General features: G+C 54.2%; 1 protein-coding gene across 1 annotated transcript; it reads right to left on the bottom strand.

Annotated features, from left to right (window-relative positions):
- Positions 1–1,509: 1,509 nt before the first annotated feature.
- Positions 1,510–23,510, bottom strand: STRIP2 (striatin interacting protein 2). Its single transcript, XM_061467903.1, has 21 exons — positions 23,328–23,510; positions 21,723–21,792; positions 20,339–20,413; positions 20,119–20,253; positions 19,808–19,928; positions 19,039–19,107; positions 18,837–18,943; positions 18,610–18,737; positions 17,840–18,028; positions 16,406–16,629; positions 15,386–15,451; positions 14,735–14,798; positions 13,657–13,728; positions 13,310–13,384; positions 12,726–12,823; positions 12,181–12,307; positions 10,596–10,696; positions 9,347–9,413; positions 5,920–6,024; positions 4,887–5,091; positions 1,510–1,906 (listed from the first exon to the last, which is right to left on the bottom strand). The coding sequence occupies exons 1-21, from the start codon at positions 23,508–23,510 to the stop codon at positions 1,656–1,658; spliced, it is 2,532 nt and encodes an 843-aa protein (XP_061323887.1). The 3' UTR covers positions 1,510–1,655.
- Between the last annotated feature and the right edge of the window lie 600 nt (positions 23,511–24,110).

The following is a 24,110-nucleotide window of genomic DNA, read 5'->3' on the forward strand; positions in this document are numbered from 1 at the left end:
ACCCCGCTTCCATTATGGATTGTGTGTGTCTGGTTTCCATATGGGCTTTATTTAGTTTTAAATAACATTTTCCTTTTTAACAAGCACAAGCACTGTGAGGCAGCCACAGCCCATAAACCCGCTCTTCTTTGCCCGAGTTCTACAGCTACATCACAACAGAACATCCAGAGTGTGTCAGACAGATGCCCTTCACAGCAGAGGCAGGAGCAGGGGTGAGAGCTGAGTTTATGGGTTGGTTTGTGAGGGATGGTTTTATCCTTTAGAAACACCAAAAGCAGCAAAGGAAGCACTGAAATCAAGGCACAGGAAGAGAAAACTGAAGTAATTGTGTGTGCTTGAGAAGCTGATTTTGAGCAAAAGCAAGTTTAAAGAGGGAATGGACTTACTAATGCTAAAAACACCTTTTACAAAACCCCATTACACAAACGTCCTCAGTTGAATTCCACAGCAATAAGCATGTCCTAACAAATACTGGTGGTCTCATCCCTTGTGTGCTCAATATAGTGATAACTGTAGCCAAAGTGTTTGCCTGCACTGTATTAACACACACGTCTTTGACAAAAGCCAAACTCCTGGTTTCATGGCTGGGGAGGGATGTTTGATCCAGGATTCCCTGTTCTGAACTGATAAGATTTTGTAGAGAAAGATACAGTTTTCATAATGCCAAACTACAAAGCCAAACCTCCCATTTCAGTGTGGCCAAGGAGAAGGGAACATCACCCTGCTCGGTACCAAGGGCTGAGATTCATTCAGCAGGTCAGTCCACAAGGAATTATCCTTCCAAAACCCTGGAAAACCTAATGTCGGAGTAACGATCCTTCAAAAACAACCAGGTGCAAAGAAATGTGGCAAGCAGCCTCTGTCCTAACACTGCACAACTTACTGATCCTTCCACTCCAATACAAATGGCAAGATGAATGGAATGGTGGAGGGAAGCGGAGCAGTGAAGAGGTGATGAATTACTATGAATGATGCAGAGATTGTCACTTGTGGAAGCACAGCTCTGTACATGGGGTTGTGTAATCCCAGCAGCAGCAGCAGCAATGCCAGACTGGGGGTGACAAAGCAAAGTCATCTCCTTCGGCCAAGTCAACCTGCGGCCTCTGATTGAGACTTGGAGACAGCACCACGTCTTGTTTTCAGCTTCATTAGGCAGGCAGAGCAGGTTGCTTGTGGTTTGGGTGTCCGAAGCACGTTAGCAGACAGCCATAAGTGAATGAACCAAAGCAAACTATGCACAGCCAGGGGCATTCGGGAGAGATGAAAACCTTCCACAGCCGAGATGCTCTTAACACCAAACTTACATGCACGAACCAAGCTGAGGCAGCCCTGGACTCTGAGCTCTCATACACTGGCATCAATCTGCACTAAAGACCAGAGAAGTTCCCTCAACACTGCCACTAGTGTGACCCTGGAACCTGCTCCATGGCCTCTGGGTGGGTCTCTGCTCTCCAAGCAGTCACAAGGAAGGGGTGACCTCCAAAATGATGGGAATTGCACACTCTGGAGTAGACACAAAGAGGCTTGGTCTCTTTGGAAAGACTCTTCTGTTTTACCATCAAGAACACCCAGGTCCGAAACGCTCTTCCCTTCCGCAGGCTGTAGCACCCTGAGTCCTTACCAAGGTGGGTCTGGGGCAGATGGAGGTGTTGCTCTCACTGGTAGTGCAGCAGCTCCTCCCAGCGAATGGGCTGGGAAAACACCTCCCTCTCCAGCCACAGTTCATAGGAGTAGTGGAAGTCCTTGGGGAGCTCCAGCCTCTGTCCCAGCACGCTCTGCAGGCAGTTGTCCACCGGCGCAAACTCCGAGTCCTGAGGCTTGTCGTACCTGCGGCTGTTGAAGGCTTCAATGTTGGCTCTCAGGGTGCATTCTTCCGCCTGGAAATCCCATGGTCTTGCATCAATATCTGCCTCGAAGGAGAAACAAGACCAAAGGGTTGTGGAACAAATAACTCTGATCAGCTTGGAGCAAAAGTAGCGCTAGGACAAGGGGTGATGGGTTCAGACTGAAACAGGGGCAGTTCAGGTTGGAAATAAGGCAGAAGCTCTTCCCTGTGAGGGTGCTGAGGTGCTGGCACAGGGTGCCCAGCGAAGTGGTAAATGCTCCATCCCTGGCAGTGTTCAAGGCCAGGTTGGACAGAGCCTTGGACATGGACTAGTGTGAGGCATCCCTGCCCATGCCAGGGGCTTGGAACTGGATGATGTTAAGGTCCTTTCCCACCCAAACCATTCTGTGAGTCTGTGATTCTATCAAAAGAAAGGTTGAAGATTTTACAGCAACCACATGAATTGACCACAGCATTAGCCAGTTATTCCTAATTATTATTCTGAATCATTCCCATCATGTATACATTATAATTTAAGGTATTTAAATGCAATATGTTAAAATCACATGTAAATTAAGCTTCCTATAGAAATGCAATTATTCCTGCTCTGCTTTAAGCACTTTCTATCAGTACCAACCTCCTGCTTTTTGCAGGAAAGGCCCCACCACTATTCCTGAAAATCTCCATAGATGTCTGAAGCAGAGATTGGGATTTAATGCTAAAACCTGGTGAGCTCATGATGAGCTACTGACAACTCATTTTGCTTAGATTTGGACAAGTAGAACTATGCATGATGCTGAAAAGCTGACAACTGCCTGCAATAGCCACGCCGCCTTAAACCTGTAACGTTCGGTACATGTGCAACGTGGACCCATTAGTATTTCCAAAGCTGGCCTTTCTGAGCTCTAAATCTATATGGAACAGCCCTTTGCTCCATAAAGGCTCAGTACATTCATTGGCAAAGCTCAGCCATGCTCGAGGGAGGGGGAGGTCCGAGCTGAATCCAGACAGAAATAAACACTCCAGGAAAAACCCTTCCAGCTTGTGCCTCCGAGAGCCAAGTGCTTCCCTGGCAGTGTCCAGCTCAGGAGGCAGCCTCCATGCAGTGAACTGTGCAACGGAGTGCTGCATTATGTTGGGGATCAACTCCTTTGGGTGAAGAGGGACACACGGAGCACTTTATGCTTTGCATCTGCCTTAAAATCGCATTATTCCCAGTACTGCCATGTCAGTTCCGTTGTTCGGGCAAACCCTTGCTCCAGGGCAGCTGACGTGGGTAAGTCTTCTCCTGCTGCTTTGGCACATGTAGAGCTCAAGCTATTTAAGTCCCACAAGGCAGGTGGTATCCTGTTAGTGGCAAAAAGAAGCCCTTCTGCTGTGCTATATCCCACAGGGAACCACCAGCATGTGAGAAAGGTAGGACAGAGATCCCAGTAAAAGGACAGAAGGAAATCCCCAGTCATAGAATCCCAGACTGGTTTGGGTTGGAAGGGACCTTAAGGCTCATCCAGTTCCAACCCCTGCCACAGGCAGGGACACCTTCCACTAGAGCAGCTTGCTCTAAGCCCCTGTGTCCAACCTGGCCTTGAACACTGCCAGGGATGGGGCAGCCACAGCTTCTCTGGGCACCCTGTGCCAGCGCCTCAGCACCCTCACAGGGAAGAGCTTCTGCCTAAGAGCTCATCTCAGTCTCCCCTCTGGCAGGTTAAAGCCATTCCCCTTGGCCTGTCCTTACAGGCCCTGATGCAGAGTTCCTCTCTGGAATCTCCAGAGTCAGTCCCTTCATGTGGGGAACTCCACCATCCTTAAAGTGAAATTAAAAGTATCAAGTCTAATGTTTAACTCTTCTGTATTAATGTCACAGTGGTATCATTGGTACCAAAAGCACAGAGGGCTTCAAACATTGATTTCTATCTTTTACAGTTGAGCACCCTAACATAGTGCTTTCCTCTCCCATAAAGAAGATAGGAGGCTTTTAATTCTGCTTTCTTTTGAAGCAGGAATGCTGCCAATTTTTCTACTTAATCATTATTAAGTAGGAGATACAGAGCAGAAATGTAAGTCTGTCTTATTGAGGTAAAAAGATATTTTAATACTTTCTACTCCTGTCTTATAGAATCACAGAATGGTTTGGGTTGGAAAGCACCTTAAGATCACTTAGTTCCAACCCCCCCTGCCATGGGCAGGGACACCTCCCACTAAACCATGTCACCCAAGGCTCTATCCAACCTGGGACTGAACATTCACAACCTCCCTGGGCAACCCATTCCAGTGCCTCACCACCCTTACAGTAAAGAACTTCCTCCTTATATCCCATCTAAACTTCCCCTGTTTAAGTTTCAACCCATTACCCCTTGTCCTATCACTGCAGTCCCTAATGAAGAGTCCCTCCCCAGCATCTCTATAGGCCCCCTTCAGATACTGGAAGGCTGCTATGAGGTCTCCGCACTGCCTTCTCTTCTTAAGTTTGGGTGTGTTGTTGCAGCAACTGAGTGTACCTACATGGGAATACAAATACGTGGTCTGATGCGTCCCATGGATTAATACACGAGGAACATCAGAAACTGCATCAAACCCCACAGCTTTAGACTAGGTAAGAGCTGCTTAAACAGACCAGCACATCTAGGTGGAGCTCAAGGATTCCGAGCACCCACAGTGCTGGGACACAAACGCTGTTGTTTCTCAGGTGTGATCTGCAGAGCCATCGGTCAGATTATCACCCCATGGCCATCAGAAGCACACACATGTGGTGGGAATACCAATGTCATTTAGCATCCTGATGGCCAAAGTGAGTTGGGAATGCAAAAACCACACACCTAGGCTTGGTAGAAACTCATCTTGGAGACCCAAGCCGACCGTGCCCATCCCGATCTGATTATTCCCACCTTTCCTCATGCCAACAATTTGATCCCTCCTGATGGCGCTGAAAGGTGCCTTAAAGCTTCAGAAATCGATCCCCAACACTGACCCAGAGAAGTTTATGGGATCCAAACCACCACAACCCCCCTGTGATCCAACTGCAGCTCCACAGGCAGGGGGGATGCTTCCCAGCACTACTCACCGTTGCCGTAAGCCCAGTCGTCGTTCATGCGGTGCCGCACCTTCTGGTAGATGGCTGACATGGTTTTCATGTTGCTCTTCCTCCACTGGCGGCCCAGGTATTTGGTCTGGATTTTCAACAGCTTGAGGACATAGAGCTGCATCATGGCCTGCTTCACCTTCAGAGCTCGCTTCAGTATCGGGGCTGACTTAAAGACTACCAGCATCTGTCAAGAAATCAGCACGGATTGATGCAGTGTGTTCAAGGAAGCCATGTGAGCACTGCCTGTGAGGCTTTGGGCATGAACACCTGGGACACAAATGGTCCAAACCCCTAGCAGGAAGAACAGGAGGGTTCAACATGATCAGAGGGCTGGAGCAGCTCTGCTCTGGAGCCAGGCTGAGAGAGCTGGGCTGGGTCAGCCTGGAGAAGAGAAGGCTCCTGAAGGGGAGACCTTAGAGCAGCTCCAGTGCTTAAGGGGGCTCCAGGAAACCTGGAGAGGGGCTTGGGACAAGGGCCTGTAGGGCCAGGCCAAGGGGAATGGCTTTAACCTGCCAGAGGGGAGACAGATGAGCTCTTAGGCAGAAGCTCTTCCCTGTGAGGGTGCTGAGGCGCTGGCACAGGGTGCCCAGAGAAGCTGTGGCTGCCCCAGCCCTGGCAGTGTTCAAGGCCAGGTTGGACACAGGGGCTTGGAGCAAGCTGCTCTAGTGGAAGCTGTCCCTGCCTGTGGCAGAGGTTGGAGCTGGAGGAGCTTTAAGGTCCCTCCCAACACAAACCAGTCTGGGATTCTATGAACATAACCAACATTTGCTGCCTGCAGCTTATGGGTCATAGAAATCAGTGTTGTTTGCAGACCAAATCCTACTTCTGCATTTATAGCTCAATCTGTGACAGAAAAATGAGCACATGGTGAAGCTGCAGAAGCTCCAGCACTGCCAGAACAAGCTCTCAGCAGGGAGGCTGGGCTGAAGCCCACAGCACAGAGCCAGGACACACTCGAGGTTCAACACTGGCAGCACACAGCAGGGCTCAGGAAGGCCGGACGTCCCCTCACCATCGTCCTTGAGTGCTTCCACTTGGTCAGCTTGTTGAGAATCCTCAGCAAGTTAATGCAGGAGAATAAGTTTCTCCAGCAGAACTGGTTGTTGTCTCCAGCTTCCTGCAAGAGGAGAAGGAAAAGCTTAACCCTAGTGCAGGGTTCAACAGCACCGCCACAGTGATGCCCTTGTGCAGAAAACCTTCCGTATCGCTGCCTGCACAAATCTCATTTCTGATGGAGATGAGCAGAGGAGCTGCCTCCTCGCTTGGCTTCTCATCAAGCTGCTGACAAGCCAGGAGATTCCAGGGAAACCCATTCAGAAAGGCTGGGATGCGATCAGCATGTTGAGTCAGAGCTCAGATAAATCACATTATCCCAGCATGGGAAACCTCCATTGTGGTACATTTGAATTCCTCGTTTACAGCCACAGAGCACATTACGGCGCTCCCCACTGCTTAGAGGGCAGGTCTGGTCAGTTATATAGCATTAATTCATGAATTACCACATGCTTGGTGGACATATTACAGCCAAATAGAAGGGAATCACACAACCACGCAGGGTGACGCAGCAGGGGCTGCATCAGGACAAGGCTTGGCTGTAACAAAGATCAGCTGGAGGGCAACTGATGGATTGCTTTAGACATCGGTTTAATAGAAGCACCCCAAGCCCCAGCTTGTATTAACAGTGCCTGTGAGCAGCAATTCCATCCCTGCAGTAACTCAGTTTATGTCTGAGCAGCGCCGAGCACAGCCCAAGTGTCCCCTCTTTGGGGATGAGGCTGGGAAAAGGTTACAGCAAGCTCCAGCCTTGACAACGCATGGCAAAACAGCAGCCTGGTGCGTGCTCCCCGTTCTGGGCATCCTCGGGAGGAGCTCCTCCTGTCAGTGGTGTCAAACCCAGCTTTGAAACGTGATTTACCCACAGTAAACCTGCCAGCCTCAAGCCTTTGCTCTTAAGCACCGAACCATCGCTTCAGTAAGCCGGTAAAATGCTTTTGTACGTAGAATGTTTAGAGGCAGACTAAGGCAGAGGCACTTCTTGTTCACTTAATGCTGGGAGCTGGTAAAAGCCACCCTGAGCAAGCACCTTCCTGCCAGCAGAGGCTGTGCCTGTGCTGGAGGTTCCTGTGCACAGGAGCGGGGATGTCACTGAGGTGCCCATGGATGCTGCATGCGGCTCTGGGGGTGCCAGCTCAGGAGCAGGGGCTGTGCAGTTTCATACCTGTGCCCGCTCCTAATCCGCTCCCTCTGCACCAACTGGGTTTCCAAACAGACCCCAGGAGAACAAGCGAATTCCCATCTCATGGGCCGCTGGGTTTATTTCCGTCTCCCGTGTCACGTTGTCTCTATAGCTTCAAGTGCGAGCCTTTCCATCTGCTGCCTAAGAGCTCATCTCAGTCTCCCCTCTGGCAGGTTAAAGCCATTCCCCTTGGCCTGTCCCTACAGGCCCTTGTCCAAAGCCCCTCTCTGGGTTTCCTGCAGCCCCTTTAGGCACTGGAGCTGCTCTAAGGTCTCCCCTTCAGGAGCCTTCTCTTCTCCAGGCTGACCCAGCCCAGCTCTCTCAGCCTGTTTTAACCATCGGCTAAGAAATGAGTTACAGCTGTGATGTTAAAAATCACTGCATCAGAGTGTTCAAAAACCACTAAAACAACACCTAAAATGCTGGCTGAAGAAACACAAACTCGTGTGCAAGTGCATGCTCCTTCCTAACAACTCCTGCATCGTTTATGGTCTCCCTTCCCTCTGATCCTCCTCCCTGCTAACTCCAAAGCTTGTCCTTGCTTCATGTTTAACTTTTACTGTCTATTAAATCCTTACATTTGTGGGTGTCCTCCCAAAGATGGACGCAGGTGGTAAAATTCAAGTTGGCTTCCTCATATTTCCTAATGAAATCAGTCTCCCATGAAGCTAATACCTCGATGCGCCCATGAGGCACTGTCCTTTGATGCCCCAGCTCCCAAACTGGGAACTAGGCCCTACTGGGAAGGGATAACTGGGAATATTTTCCCTAAGAAGCTCAGTCTTCTACAGCCATAAAGCTGATTGTAAACGTTAAGGGTTAGCGTGGGGCACCGGAGCAGGCAGCGATGTGTCACTAGATGTCCCCATCGGGCCAGGAGAGGATTGCTGGGAGCCTGGCAGGGCTGGAGGAACGGGAGCCTGGGCAGGACAGCCAGCCCCCAGCATGGAGCAGCACGGAACAGTGCACTGACCCCTTTGGTAAGGAGGGAGGTGATGGCCGGGAGCTGTCGCCCAGAGCAGGCACCCAAAGGGAGGCAAGAAGCGCTGGTGGGAAGGTGGTGGGACAGTGGTGAGGAACCAGCACACTGCCCGTGTGTGAGGATGCGCTGGAACTGCCCAGAGAAGCTGGGGCTGCCCCATCCCTGGCAGTGTTCAAGGGCAGGTTGGACACAGGGGCTTGGAGCAAGCTGCTCTAGTGGAAGGTGTCCCTGCCCGTGGCAGGGGTTGGAACTGGAGGAGCTTTAAGGTCCCTTCCCACACAAACCAGTCTGGGATCTCATGGTCCCACACCTATCCACAGCCACAACAGGGTTTGATATAAAGTTGATGTGACATAATGAGCTCACAGCAGGGATTTGCATCACAGCGGCACATCAGAAACACTGTGGCTACAGATCCGATGAAACCAGTTTGGCTCTGCTGGCTGAGCTCTGCCTTGAAGGGATTCAGGAGTAACTTTGGCTCACAGGAACAAGGGAAAATCACTTATTTTAATGATTTTTGCCCTATATGCTGCTAAGGAAAACAACACAGGCTTAAGATGTTAGCAGCCAGGCAAGATGAGAGCATCCCTGCAGAGACTGGCTTGGGTCAGGCCCTTTCCTAATGATCCCTGCATCATTTATGGTCTCACTTCCCTCTGCTCCCTCTCCCCATTAACCCCAAAGCTTTCCCCTGCTCTGTTCCCTCTCCAAGTCCACCCTTCTCTGCACTTGAATTACTGCAGGTAGGAACCCGCCAGCATTAATGTCTCCTCTGTAGTGTGTGTATCCACACAGCCCATTGTGCTGGCTGGTGTCCATAACACTTAGGCTCTTCTCTGTAACACTCAAGCTCCTCTCCATAGGGAATTTGGTTCATTCCTTAATCTACTGGCCTCTTAGGAGCACTCCCAGCAATTTAAACCTGGGAGGCAATGGCCTCTGGGCAAATCCTTTTAAAAGAAGCTGGTTCTCTCTTGGAGAAGCCAAAGGGGAAACTCTAAACCCAACTATTACATGGGGTGCACAACACCGGCACTGCCTCCTCCTCATAGTGAGTGATGGGAGGAGTTGTCAGGTCTGGAGGGGAAAAAAAAAGTCTAGTTTTGGGAATGTTTGGGATTACAGTAAAAGGAAGATAGAAAAGAGGAAGCAGAAATCCTTCCTCACCCTCTCACGTACAGCAGTACTAGTTAATAGGACCCTGTCTGTGCTGCTTACCAGGCTTTCTGCAGTGAGCTCGGGCAGGTCATAGACTGTACAATGAGGATAATCCAGGACAGAGATGCTGTGGAAGGTGGGAAAGAAGGGACTTGTTAAAACCAGGTACACACGAAAGCAACTTTTGATGATCTCCATGATTGTGCCCAGCAATGTGTAACTTCACTGTCCCTGCGGCTGGAATTGCAATGGCAGCACTGCCTTATGCAGCAAGGAGTTTGGACTGGGAGGAATCCCATCTCCACACTGGGCATGTGAAGCAGCCTGAAGCCAGTGCCATGGATGTGCTTCCGTCTGCATTCCAACTACACGGATGGCATCCAAATGGGCTCCCAGCCTCACCACTGTCTCGTGGCTCAGCTTAATGGAGCATGTTGGTTCCTCCTGGCTCCAATGCACACCCTGAGTGCCTTAATAGGGACTCGAAGGATTTGGATCCATTAAGACACGATAGATCAGTTTTTCATATACGTATTTAACAAAAGGAAGGAAACCCAACAACAAAACAGGTCTTAGGATACAACGGGGACATCTGGTTTCCGGCAGGAGCAGTTGAACCTCCCTGGATCACAGCATCCAGCAGAAAACCCAACCTCATTTTCCACGTGCGTATCCTGCCTGTGCAGCCTCCATCAGAAAGCAGAGGAGGGAGCAAAGCGCTCCTGAGCTATGATCCCTCATCACTTAGGTGATGTTAAGGCACAGAACCAAAAGCAGAAGTTATTATTACTGAGTGAATCAATATATTGCTGTTTTTCATGCGGGCCTTCTTACACTGACCTGCAGTAACCAAGCCAGCCCCTACACAGACTTAACACAGCCAGAGGTAAGAGACACCTATGCAAAACCTGAAGAAGCCAGGAAAGATGAATTATAGGCAGTACAAAGGACCTAGAACACTCCATCCCATCTGGCCTTTTGGAAGCTGTGGCCCGGAGATGCCCATTGCCACTGGGCTGCTCTCCAGGAGTCCATGTAAAGATTAAAACAAGCCCCCTGCAGTAAGGGAGACAGGTCTGTGTGTATTGCAATAGTCCAGTGAGAGATTGGGAACCCCCATCTGGTCCTGCCCATTAACCAGGAGGGATTTGCTCCCCTACAGCACATTCCTGTAGTGGAGAGTGTAACCCCCAAAGCCACGCTAGGGACCAGAGGTCACTTGGTCCCACCACGTGTGCACATGTTAGGGTTCCTCATGCACAAAGCCCCCCTTCTCCATCACCTCCCTGTTCCCCAGAGGTGGTTGTACCTGTTTTTGGCAGTGATATAAGACAGGATGTTTTGGTTGAAGAACTTCAGGATCAGCGGGATGCAGTTGGCAAACACCAAATGTTGGGACACGTACTCAAACTGAGGAAGAGAAGTGAAATGGGTCAAAGGTTTGCTAGAATAACTGGGAGCATCACCTGGGAATGGAAACCCATTTCCAGCCAGGAGTAAAGGAGTCTTGGTGGTTTTCTCTAGAACCTCACAGGCCATCTGCCCCTTGCAGAAGCTGCTGTATAAGGTTTGCATCATGTACAGCAGCTCCCACCAGATGGAAAACTCTTTCTGCATAGAGTGGGCACACATAGAGTAGTATAGAACCCCAGCCTCGTTTGTGTTGGAAGGGACCTTAAAGCTCATCAGTTCCAACCCCTGCCATGGGCAGGGACACCCTCCACTAGAGCAGCTTGCTCCAAGCCCCTGTGTCCAACCTGGCCCTGAACACTGCCAGGGATGGGGCAGCCACAGCTTCTCTGGGCACCCTGTGCCAGCGCCTCAGCACCCTCACAGGGAAGAGCTTCTGCCTTATCTCCAACCTGAACTTCCCCTGTTTCACTTTGAACCCATCACCCCTTGTCCTGTCACTACAGTCCCTAATGAAGAGTCCCTGTCCAGCATCCTTGTAGCCCCCTTCAGACACTGGAAGCTGCTTCCAATGCTGACCCAAAAGCAGAATTGGGGAGAAACCCCCCCAGCCTTCTCCAGACTTAGCCACAGACCGCCAGGGTCCTGCCATGGAGGAATAATGAGAGGAGCTGGTTTGGGACTGAAGTGAGAAAAATCAGTGAAGGCATCTGGGGCACCCAGAGCCAGTGTAGGGTTGTGAAGAAGTGGGGGCTTGTTTCATTTATCCAATTCAATATGTAACATTTAGCTATCATCAATATATACTATTTAATCCACTCTAATGCTCAGGTAACTATCCATGGGCCTCCCAACACAGGCGGGTTTGCACCATGCCGAAACCTTTAAAAGAAAGGTAAAACCATTAAAAACTCATTGACTTGGAAAATGGTGGGAAGTGGGCCCAGGCCACAGCTCAAAGCCCTCATGTGGGTGCAGTTCAATGGGTGCCAAGCAGATGAAACAGAAATCAGATTGCATCTAAGAGCCTGTGTTGAAAATGGAGCCCAAGCACTTGATCCCGTCGAGGGACCCAGGACCAGATTAGCTGACCCCGTGAGGTCCTGCCCAGCTCTATTTCTGGTCACTGGAGATGACAGAGCAAAAGGCAGCCTTGTCTAACCCCAGTCCCCTTCCCCCTCGATCAGGGAGGTTTGTGCTTGTGATAGATCCCAGATCAGCCACGTTGTTTGTCCAGAACCTGGAAAACTCCTTCCATGCGAGTGGAAACAATCCTGCCAAAACACAGTCTGAGACACACTGCAGCAGGTTATCCCTGCCTGCAACCCTATCCCTAACACAAATCCTGGCCCACAACCAGGATTCACTGCTATGGAAAGTGATCTGCAGCTCCTCATGGAAACCCATCCTGGAGAGGTCTGTTTGGAACAGGGTCTATCAGGTCCCAGTGGCTTCAAGATGACTTGGTGGTGGCTGAGCCTCACCTGGTAGATGTGGTTCAGCTTGAGGTGCTTGAGGAGCAGCAGCAGCAAAGCCGAGATGCTTTTCACGATGATCTCTTTGTGTCTGTTCACGTCAATCCCCAGCTTCATGCTCTGGAGAACGGTGATGCTGGGATGGAGGGAAGAAGGCAACAGCACAGTGGGAATGGGAGCGAGGAGTACAAAGGGACTGAGGGTTCATATTCACCTGGACAAGCTCCAGGGAAACGGGGACCTTTGCTTCCCCCTTGGATTCTCATTTCAGAGAATCCCAGACTGGTTTGGGTTGAAGGGACCTTAAAGCTCCTCCAGTTCCAACCCCTGCCACAGGCACGGACACCTTCCACTAGAGCAGCTTGCTCCAAGCGCCTGTGTCCAACCTGGCCTTGAACACAGGTTGGACAGGGATGGGGCATTTTCCACTATCCAAAGAGCTATCCCCAAATCCGGAGCCTCCCAAACCTATTGGCAAACCCCAGCTCTCCTGCTCTGCCCAAGACCTCGTGGCAGAGCTGGGATGGATGGTGACCACCCCGTCAGGGACTCACGGCATCTCTTCAGGCAACACATCTGCCAAGATGTTGATGGAGTCAGTCTTGGCTTTGGAGGTGGGAGCTGCAGCCAGGAGGATCTTCAGCAACGCTATCTGCAGGAGAGGGCAGGCAGAGAGGGATGGTCCCAGGATGGGACATTCCTTCCTTCTCCTTCCCTTGCTGGAACCACACAACTTCAAGCCAACTCAGTAGGGCTTCACCAGCCCAAGCTCTGCTCACCGTGATGGACTGACTAAGCCAAGGCTCAGCCTCTCTCTTCATACCTTGCACAGCCAGGCCATAAAGATCATCTAATTCCAGCCACCTGCCACAGGGCAGCATTGTTCCCCCTCCTCTGCAGACAGCTCATTTTCCAACCACTGACCTGTCTCCAACCATCTGACCGTGTCCCTGTGGATCCACACCCCTTGATCCTCTGAATCCCTCCTCTTGGACTGTGCTTTCCACCCAACTCTGCTCTGGATATGCACCAGAATCCCACCATTCCTGTCCATTCAGCCCCATGCTAAGCTCCGAATTCACAGCTTGGCATCGTTCCTCACTCAAAAGCTCTTTGCTTGTAAGAACCACGATCTTACCATATACTGGGGGAGGTTGTACAACATCGCTCGATACAAGACCTCACAGGGGGTTTCCTGGACTTCCTCTTCCCCCTGTAGCAGAGGGAAACATGAGAAACAAGGGAAGATGAAGCACTTCCAGTCCATATGTCAGAAATTCCATCAAACCCAGCCTGAGGACTGGACATAGCTGTCTGCTGGCCGCAGGGAGCTCCAGGCCTTTCTCCACTGCTACATTTGACCAAGATATGGACCTCTAGAATAAAGAGCATCCAAAGTGTGTCCTAAGGATCAGGGAGACATATGGATTTCTGTGACACCTTGGAAACACATCTATCTAGTGCTGGGGTGCAGCAACTTCTTACCAGAGACATGGGGCACTTCTCCAGCTCCTCCTCATTCTTGATCTGGATGTCTGAGATGGAAACGTATTTGTGCTGGCAAAACACACAGAGAGGCAGAGGAACACCACAAGTGAGGGATGGGACACAAGCAGTGAGGACAACAGTTGCTCATTTCACCTATGTCTGAGTTAGGTGTGTGGAGAACTCATCTTTGTGTGGACATCCCTGTCCCTGAAGCCCCTCACACGATGCCTTTGATTACTTCCACCTACTCCTTCCAGCATCTCCCTGTAAGTAAATGGAGAGGGACAATCTCCTCCAAAAGGTAATCCAGAGCTTAGATAGGGCCAGCAGGCAATTGAAGGTGTCTCATTCCATGTGGAGCGCTCCAGGAGCCAAGGCTGGCCATGCTTCCCCTGGGGAACAGCCCGGCTCTGGGCTTGTATGTCCAAAGCCAGTCTGTCACCTTCAAAGCACATGGTAAATGCTCACCAGGACACAGCAGTGCTATATCCCTACACAAAGGGGAAGTCAAAGTGCTGGAGAATCCAATTGGAATTGCAGTGAGGACTCAGTTTTCCTTCCTTTTCCCCAATTCCTGCAAGAGCTCCAGAAGCTTTTCCTGGGATAATGAACTAGAAGGGGTTTTCTTACTCCCTCCAGTAACTGTGCTCCAGCCATGAGGATCCCACACTGCATGTGCTGGACATCCAGCCCCTCTCAAGCTGTTCGGACCTTGACTGGATTCAGATGGACTTCCCATGCAGGGAGGGGAAGAGCTCAGACTGAATGAAGAGGAGTAGAAGACTAAATTCCCATGAAATTCCCATTTATTGTGGGCTGAGAACCTACGTCCTCGGAAGCTGAAACTCCTTCTAAGTCCTGTTTCACTAAATTGATGTGGATAAGAACCTGATGCCCTACAGTTCCCTAGGACCTTAGTGACCTTGGCCAACGATCCCCATGGCTCTGATCCCACCTCAGAACATCTCCTGAGTGCCAGGGAGCAAAACTAGCAGGGAATGAGGTTAGAGAAGCTGCCCTGCTGCTCAGCGAGGCTTTTTGGGCTGCTGCACCACGCATGGAGCCACCATCTCACCTGCTTCAGGGTCTTCACACTCTCATGGATGGGCCGTGGGAGCCCTATGAGGGTCTCAGTGTCTCTGTGGAGGAGGAAAACAGTAAATCCAAGGCTGGGAAGGGGATCTGTGTTCAAACCCTTCCATGGCAGGCAGGGTGAAAGAGGGAGCCTGGAGTCTACTGAACGCATCCCACATGGGTCAGGGGCTGGGAGAGGTGGCCAGAGCTGCCCAACCTCCTCCCCGCAAAGCCTGCACTAGAGAAGAGGACATGAGGGTGAAGAACTGGGGTGAAATCAGCTCTCTGCACAGAGACCTAAAGAGGGCCACACCAGGGTGATTCGATGCATTCAAACTGGGGCATCTGCTGTGGGTACCAGATTGTCCTGACCCTGTCACACATCAAACCCATCTCGGGCTTGGGCCAGGGGTCACCCGTTGTGGGCTAGGTCTCACTTTTAATAGCAAGAGGTGCTTGGGGACCAGCACCTCCAGGAACACCTTTCTATAACCCCAAGTGCATTGCTGCAGTGAACCCAGCTCTGCCTCGTCCCACCCGTGCCCTGGGCTGGTTGGGGTCATAAACCCTTTGTGGACACCTCTCACCAATCAGACTGCACTGATGGGAGCCATGGGACAGCCTTGGCTGGACCCACACATGAAACACTCACTGTCCCAGCGTGAATCCGATGAATTTGTTCCTGCTTGATTCCAGGAAATGCTCGATGTCTTTCTGTCTGATGGAGCAAACACAAGGAGAAGGTTGGACTTACAGCACATTGCGGCCTCCACTGCTCAGAAAGGACAGTGTGGGGCCAGCAAAGAGCCTTGGAGCTGTCTAGGATTGATTTCTAGGGGTCTTAATAGTGGCACAGAACCCCCATTGCTCTCATAGGTTGGGATCAACGTGAACTGAAACCAGTTGTCTTTGGTGTGCAACCCCATGGGTGCTGCAAGTAAATGGAGAGGAGCTCTCTACCACCAGTTCCTTCTAATCCACTCTCTGCTCCTAGCACATAGAATGAACCAGCTTGGAAAAGACCTTTAAGACCACTGAATCCAAGCTGCCAAGGCCTCCACCGCATGCATCTCCAAGCAGCATCTGCTCCCTCTGAGTGACCAAATGTTGTCTCTGTGGTGTGGCACAGCACGAGCTGCTCCGAGAGCCACCGGGCACCTTGTGCACCTTTGAGCATCATTCATGAGACCCAGCCAAGGGTCTCAGCGCTCCAAGCAGGACATGAAGCCAGAGCCAAGGCTCCCACAGACAGAGAGAACCCAGCTGGGCTTCAGGCACCAACCCAGGCAAACAAGCATGAAGTTACATGGAGTGACAGCACCATGCATACGGAGACCCACGCAGGACACCAGCTCTTGCTGTGTCCATGCGAGGAGTGCTCTGGATGGACACGCTTAGCCCCGGCACTGCTCTCACATCAGAAAGATGCTTTTGTGGGTTAAAGATATTGGATTAAATCCAGGTTTTGAATCAACAGCAAAAAAACTCACTTGGATTAGAGGGATGGGGGCAGAGGTTGTCACCTCCTTTTCCTAATGCGCCCCCATATCATGTGCAGGTCTTAGGAAGGGAAAGCACCGACTTCTTTATCCTTCTTTAAAGATCCTCTTTATCTTTTCTCTCCCAGTTTTCACCTTAGAGCAAGGCCACTTGGGATACCAGAGGCTTTTACCTGACTTTGGGGGCCCAGGGGAGCCCTTTGGGGAATGACACCCTTTCAATAGGCAGGCGCTGAGCCGGCATGGCAGCGATAACCGCATCCCGCTCCATCAGGTCCAGCTCCCCCTCGAGCCCGCTGTCCACATCATCATTCTCCTCTTCATCCACTCCTGCTTCATCATGCTTGAAGGGGTCTCTCTCGTTGTAGATGTCCAGGCTGTCCTGCTTCACCAGGGGCTGCAGCACAAGGGGAAGGAGAAATTCAAGTCACTCCATGGGTGTTATTTCCCTCCCAGCTGATTCCATAGTGGAAGGATCTAACTCCCAAATGTTCCCCAGATGAGGTTCCCCTCCTAGCTCTTGCCCCCAGAGCCTGGACAAGGAATAACCCTCTCTGTACCTCTAACATTGCTGTTCTAAGAGGTGTGACCCCATTTTCCATCTCAGCTTTTGTATCTACCACCCGGCATCTCTCCCCTAGCAAGAGGCATTTTCATCCTCAGAGCATAGCACAGCAACTCAGAGAGTGGAGCTAAATAAAGACGAGCTTGCTGGGAGCAGTTTGCTTCTTGGTGCTTATCAGCCCTTTGCCATAAGGTCAGGACGTCCTCTCGCTTCCTCTGGATCAAAAGCACCACAGGACTGATCAGCTGCAACTGAAACTGGGTGAGGAGAGGCTCCCCATGACCCGGCTTCAGTGTGCGCCTGAGCCCAGAACCCCCCCATGTGCTGGGCTGCACCCCCAGAGCGTGAGCAGCAGCTCAGGGAGGGGATCCTGCCCCTCTGCTGTGCTCTGGGGAGACCCCCCCTGCAGTCCTGATCCAGCTCTGGGGCAGCAGCACAAGAGGGACGTGGAGCTGTTGGAGCGAGTGCAGAGGAGGCCATGGAGATGCTGCGAGGGCTGGAGCAGCTCTGCTCTGGAGCCAGGCTGAGAGAGCTGGGCTGGGTCAGCCTGGAGAAGAGAAGGCTCCTGAAGGGGAGACCTTAGAGCAGCTCCAGTGCCTAAAGGGGCTGCAGGAAAGCTGGAGAGGGGCTTTGGACAAGGGCCTGTAGGGACAGGCCAAGGGGAATGGCTTTAACCTGCCAGAGGGGAGACTGAGATGAGCTCTTAGGCAGAAGCTCTTCCCTGTGAGGGTGCTGAGGCGCTGGCACAGGGTGCCCAGAGAAGCTGTGGCTGCCCCATCCCTGGCAGTGTTCAAGGCCAGGTTGGACACAGGGGCTTGGAGCAAGCTGCTCTAGTGGAAGGTGTCCCTGCCCGTGGCAGGGGTTGGAGCTGGAGGAGCTTTAAGCTCCCTTCCAACCAAACCAGTCTGGGATTCCCTGAAACTGGAAACATGGGGAGAAAAGGGAACCACGCTCCCACGCACAGACTGACTCTTGACCGGATGATGGTCCCCATTGTCAGCACATCCTGGGCCGTGCTCCAGGAGGATGCGGCCGCTCTCACCCTTCGGCTGCGGTGTCCTCCCCGCTTCTGCTGCTGCTGCTCCACCAGCTCGATGGAGCAGGTCGGAGGCGAAGCCGCGCGCATGCTGCGCATCACCTGGATGCTGTCCTCCGGCAGCGGCGGCAGCCCCAGCTCCTCGCGCTTCCGCACCTTCAGCTCCTGCAGGGCTTCAAATCCACCCAGCGTGAACTAGGGACCAAGGGGAGACGTGAGAGAGCCGGAGCAGAGACAGCCCGCCCGGGCTGCGCGGCTCTGGGGGGCTTCCAGGGGAGCAGCACGTGGAGGCCATCAAAGTAGATGGATGAAACCCCATGCCATGGTTGAGGATGAAGACACCATGCGCTGGGTCACGGAATCAATAGGACCATAGAACCAGATAGGTTGGGAAAGGCCTTCAAGATCTGCCCCCAAAAGTGGTAAATGCCCCATCCCTGGCAGTGTTCAAGGCCAGGCTGGACACAGGGGCTTGGAGCAAGCTCCTCTAGTGGAAGGTGTCCCTGTCCGTGACCTTACATGATCTTAAGGTCTCTTCCAACCCAAACCATTCCATGATTCTATGACTCCATCAAGGCCAGCCATTCATTCTCCACACTTCTCCCCAACCCCCCATCCCCTGTATGGTTCATCCCACCCCCATCCCAGAAGAAACTGGTGTCAGCTTCCTGTGCCATCCCAAATAACCTCATTATGGTTGCACAGTGGGGAGCATCCAAGCTGCATATTCCCAAAAGGATCGGTTTCTGGGAAGAAAAGGAAAGGTTTGCACCCACCAGAAGCACCTTCCAGAGCAGGAGCAGAACCTTCCTCATGGGGAAGTGCGGAGCGTGGCCACTGCAGAACTTGGTTACCATCGTGAAGAGCAGCAGAGCAAACGGCTCCTCAGCGTGCACAGGGAAACCTGGTGGGGAGAGGGACCAGGGTCAGAGCGGATTCCCCATCCCCAGTGATCCGCACAACCGAGGGACCTCCTTAGGGCACAGTGAACGTTGGGGCTCACTCAGCTCCATCCTGAAGGTCTCCCGGCAGGTTTTCCACTCGGGGGGATCCGTCTCCTGCTCCACTCGGATGTTCTCCACCATCAGGTACATGACGCTGAGCAGCACCCTGCCGGGGCAGCACCGCAGTGGGTGACGCTGCCGGCCCCAGGGGGTCACTTTGTCCCCATGGCCTCCCCCTTCGCGTGGGGCTGAGGTGGGTACCTGAGCTCCGTGCTGTCGGCCAGCGAGATGGCCGGCTTCCGCAGCGCGCTGCTGCAGGCCTGGCTGTTGCTGCGGGGAAGGGGGCACGCTCAGAGCCAGCCACGGGCACAGGGTGCTCCTCGCCCCCCAGCCCAGCCTGTGCCTGCAGTGGTGGGGACACTGCTGGGGCTGTGGCACCTCCCTGGTCCTCAGTGAGGAGGAGGAAGGGGAAAGGGGAGCGGGGGGAAGGATGGGGAGAGAGAAGATGAAGAGGAGCATCAGGAGGATGGAAGGAGTGTGAAGAGGATGGGGAGATGAGAAGGAAGGTGATGAGGATGGGGAGAAAGAAGGTGAGGAGAAGGAGGGTGAAGAAGACAGAAGAAGAGGGTGAGAAATATAGGGAGAAAGAAGATGAAGAGGAGGGCAGAGGGGAAGGGAGAAGAGGGTGAGGAGGCTGGGGAGGAAGAAGACGAAGGAGGAGGAGGAGAATGGAGAAAGAGGAGAGTGGGAAGGGTGAGGAGAGAAGATGTAGGAGCATCAGGAGGATGGAAGAAGAGGAGCATCAGGAAGATGGGGAGAAGATGAGAAGGAGGGTTAGGAGAATGGGCAGAAAGAAGATGATGATGAAGATGAAAGAAGAGGGCAAGGAGTATAGGGACAAAGAGAATGGAAGAAGAGGAACAGAATGATAGGGAGAAAGACGATGAAGAAGTGGAGGGTGAGGAGAAAGAGTAAGATGAAGAAGAGGACGAGGAGGGTGAGGAGAGCACGGGCAGTGGGGACCTCTCACTCAATCTCCATGTTGAGGAGCTCCAGGAAGGCAGTGAAGGTTCCCAGCTGGTACAGGAGGAAGCAGTTGTGCCGAGACCAGTGCAGGACATCACCTTCATTATCGCAGTCTCCAAAGACCCCTGGAGAGGACCAGAGGGAGATGTTGGTTAGGGGAGAGCTGCCTTTGAGCCCCTGGAGCCCACGGGACCACCCTAGGAAGGGGCTTCACTGCAATGACCAAACCCAACGGAAGGCTTCTCCCAAGCCCCCATGCCAAAGCCAGGCAGCAGATACCCATCCACATCCAGAGCCGGGGAATGTGGTCCTTACCCTGTGCCAGGTACAGGATGGCTCGTGCCACCTTGAGCCTCTTGTCCCTGTTGACCACCTCCAGCCCATCCAGCAGGCGCATGACATAGGCCCTCTGCTGAGCCCCATCCAGCTCCAGCCACCTCCTGCCCTGCGCTGGGAAAGGGACACCACAACCAGGGGTGCCCCCCTGGGGGTCCCCTCGCACCCTGAGCCCCCGAGCTGAGCCCAGAGCTGGTACCTTGAGCGTGGAAATCCTCCTCGAAGCATCTCCTGTTGCTGCCGAGCTCGGGCTCCTCGGTGTAGCTGTACAGCTCTGGTGAGGGAGGGGTCAGCAGGGACCAGGAGGAGCTTCACCCTCCTCTTTACGGCCAAGCTCCTTGGGGGGCCCTGAAGCACCCAAGGAGATGTGGGGCAGAGACCTAAACTTATCCCTGAGCCCTTCTGCAGCTCCAGAGGGCAACTTGGGGACACCCAGTGCTGCCAAACTCCTCATTTTCCTCCCTGTGTCCTCCTTAGAATCACAGAACCAACCAGGTTGGAAAAGCTCTTTAAGCTCATCCAGCCCAACCGTTCCCAGCACTGCCAAGGCCACCACTAACCCATGGCACTGAGGCCTCGTCTCCACGCTGTGTGAACACTTGCAGGGACGGTGACTGCAGCCCTGCCCTGGGCAGCCTGTTCCAATGCCTGAGCACCCTCTGGGGAAGGAATTGTTCCTCAGCTCCATCTAAACCTGCCCTGGTGCAGCTTGAGGCCGTTTCCTCTTGTCCCATCCCTTGTTCCTTGGGAGCAGAGCCCAGCCCCTCCTGGCTCCATCCTCCTCTCAGGCACTTGGAGGGAGCCATCAGGTCCCCCCTGAGCCTTCTCTTCTCCACACTGACCCCCCCCAGGTCCCTCAGCCCTTCCCCATCACACTTGTGCTCCAGGCCCTGCACCAGCTCCGCTGCCCTTCTCTGGCCCCACTGCAGCACCTCAATGTCTCTCTTGACCCCACAGTGATGATGCTTGAGCTGCATCTCCAAGGGGCACTTTTCTGTCCCAGTTTGTGCAGGGAGGAACCACAGGAGCCCCCCTGTCACATCCAGCGACTTGGACATTTTGGGGCTGGACTTGGAGGGACCCAACACTGCCTGTTCCTATAAATTCCTATACAATCCCCATAGTCCTACAGTGCTGAGCAGCACCAGGAGGGACTGGAACGGTCCCAAAACAGAGGAGGAAGGATCCCTCACAGAGCAAACGTGCTTTAGCCAGGCCAGCGAGCTCAGCCCCAACACTCACAGCTATAAATAACCCTTTGCTGGGGGAGCGCAGGGTGACGGGGCAGTCCTGCAGCAGGAGGATACAGGATGAGGCCTCTGCCCCTCGCGACGCCCACGATAACGGGTGACATTCCCCAGCCTGGACACGTCACCCCTGCACCCCTGTGTCCCGGCAACCCCGCTGTCCCCACACGTCCCTTGTGCTCATTGCCTCTATTAATAAACGCCTCCTGCTCTATTATCACCAGGATGATACCACCCGACATCCATCCCCCATCCCGGGAGCCCAATTCCCCACGGGAATTTTCCCTCCCCAGCAGGCACCTATTAATAGCAGCACAGCACCAAAGCCCATCTCACCTCCTAACTCAGCGCCGTGGCCGTCAGCATCCCCGTATTCAAACTCCAGGTTGGGACAATCCACGGAGCCCTGCGGAGATGGGAACAGCACGGGGGGGAGGCTGGCACATCCCCGTGGGTATTTCGGGAGGGGGAATGGCTGCCAGCGGTCCCGGCCCTGCAGTAAAGCTCCTCCAGGCTCTGGAGCAGCCACTGGTGCAGGGGTGATCCTGATCTGGGTCTCCAGAGCGCGACATTTACATGAGGGTGCTTAAAACCCAGTGTGAATCTGGGAGGGGGGTGGAAAACCAGCGCTGAGCAAATCCCAGGGGAAGCAGAGGCAGGATCCAGAGGGGATCCTTGAGGTATTTCAGAGCCTTAAAAGCAAAGTCTGGGGCTGGTTGGCTGCAGAAGTGCCCCGCAGAAACCACCCGTGCTCCGTCCTGGCCATCCCAGATCCAGCAGCTTTCCAGCCCTTTCGAATCCCAGACTGGTTTGTGTTGGAAGGGACCTTAAAGCTCCTCCAGCTGCAACCCTGCCACGGGCAGAGACACCTTCCACTAGAGCATGAAGCGTGTTGTGGATCTCCCCCCGCTTCCCTGCGGATGAGGAACTGGAGCATGAAACTTCACCGGAGGATTAAGCGGGGCCAGGAGCAGCCGCAGCACCGGGAACCCGTGGATGGGTAATCACTGAATGAGCATCATTCCTCCGCCTGAATCCCTGCATCCCCCCGGGCAGCCCGGCCGGGAGCGATGCGCATCGGCACCATTAATATTGATGACCCCGGAGGATGCCAAGCCCCGAGCTCCGGCTCGCTCAGAAGCGTTGGTTTCTCAGCCCGCTTCTGCAGCCGGACCCGTGGGGAGGCTCCGGGGGCTGAAGCCGATGAGGAATTCGGTGCTAATCCGCTTGGAAAGCCTGAGCCAGGGAAAACAACCCCGGAATTCCAGGGCAGGGCGCAGGGGCCGCCGCTCGGACACCGTCCCCTGGGAAAAGGGGACCCTTTTTGGGTCAGGGAGCCGCAGGGAGCCCCTCGACCCGCAGCTCCTCGGTGGGGAGGCAACATCTTCCCATCCCTGTGGCCCCACGGTGGCAGCGGCATCAGCCCAGGGCTGGATCCTGATGACCCGAGCCTGGTCCTGCTTCCCCAGCCGGGCACCACGAGCCCGGAGCGGGGCAGGGGCAGTGAGCAGCGGGGGGATTGGTGCTGGTTGGTTGGGCAGGAGGGATGAAGGGTGGCGGGGACCCCAGACCCTGCGGGGAGGGGGGGGGCAAGTGGGTGCCTGGAGCAGCCCAGGACCTGCTGGGACCCCAAGCCCTGCTGCAAGCTCTGGGAGCGGGGCAGGCAGGTGCCTGTGACAGGGGCAGCCTCCATGGGGACCCCCACTCCGGACTGGGGACCCCTCAGCACCCCAGACAGGGATAGGGGAGCACCCTCGGGACCGCGAACCCGTTAACCCAGGGCCAGGCTTCTTCCAACCACGGCAACGCAGGGACCCCAAACCCGGGGCACGGCCCCGAGCACTGAGCAGGGACCCCCCGCACCCCATCGGGGTGCCCCACCCCGCCCGATCAGCGGCCGCCGGGACCCCAGCGGGTGGCACCGCCGCCTCCAGCCCTCACCTCGGACTCCTTGCGCTGGCTCCTGATGAGGTCCCGGCTCTTGGGCTGGGACTGGGGCTGGGGCTGGGGCTGGGGCTGGGGCTGGGGCTGGGGCTGGGGCTGGGGCTGGGGCTGGGGCTGGGGCTGGGGCCGGGCCGGCAGAGCCCGGACCGGGGCCGGGGCCGCGCCTCCCGCAGCCTCCATTCGCCGCGCCCCGCCGCAGCGCCCGAGCACGTGGGGGACGGAACCCCGCGGCCCGGCCACGCCCCCCGCCCCGCCGCGCCCATTGGTCTACAGCATCAGGGGGCGGGGCCTGAGGGCACACCCCCGGCTCGCCATTGGGTGAGGGGCGGAGCCAGAAGGGGCTTGGGGGGCGAACCCATGGGGTGCTGGGACGGGGGTTCGGAGGCTGTTGGGGTACCCTCGGGATGGCGGGTGCTGGGAACAGGGGGATTTGGGGTGGGAATGTGGGGTGCAGTGGAGGTGACAGGTTTTGGGGGGGTCCATGGGGTGTCCCTGGGGGTGCTGGGAGCTAGAAATGCAACAAAGGGGGGTTATGGGGGGTCCTTAGGGATGATGGAAACGGGGGGGGCCATGGAGAGTGAGGGGTGTCGCTAGGGGTGATGGGTTGGGGATTTTGGGGGTGGTGGAGGTAAGAGCTGCCCATGGGGCACATCAGGGGGTCCTGCTGGCATCAGGGGTGCCCAGTACCATCCATTGAGTTGTTTTGTGCAAATCCTGGTTAAAAGCAGCTCCTGGGGGGCTGGAAACTGGGAAGTGGCAGAAATTGGGAATCCCCATCCC

This window comes from Pezoporus flaviventris, unplaced genomic scaffold, assembly GCF_033815535.1.
Source record: "Pezoporus flaviventris isolate CSIRO_AGI_PZ_B2104156 unplaced genomic scaffold, CSIRO_AGI_Pfla_v1 ptg000046l, whole genome shotgun sequence".
Lineage (NCBI taxonomy): Eukaryota > Metazoa > Chordata > Aves > Psittaciformes > Psittacidae > Pezoporus > Pezoporus flaviventris.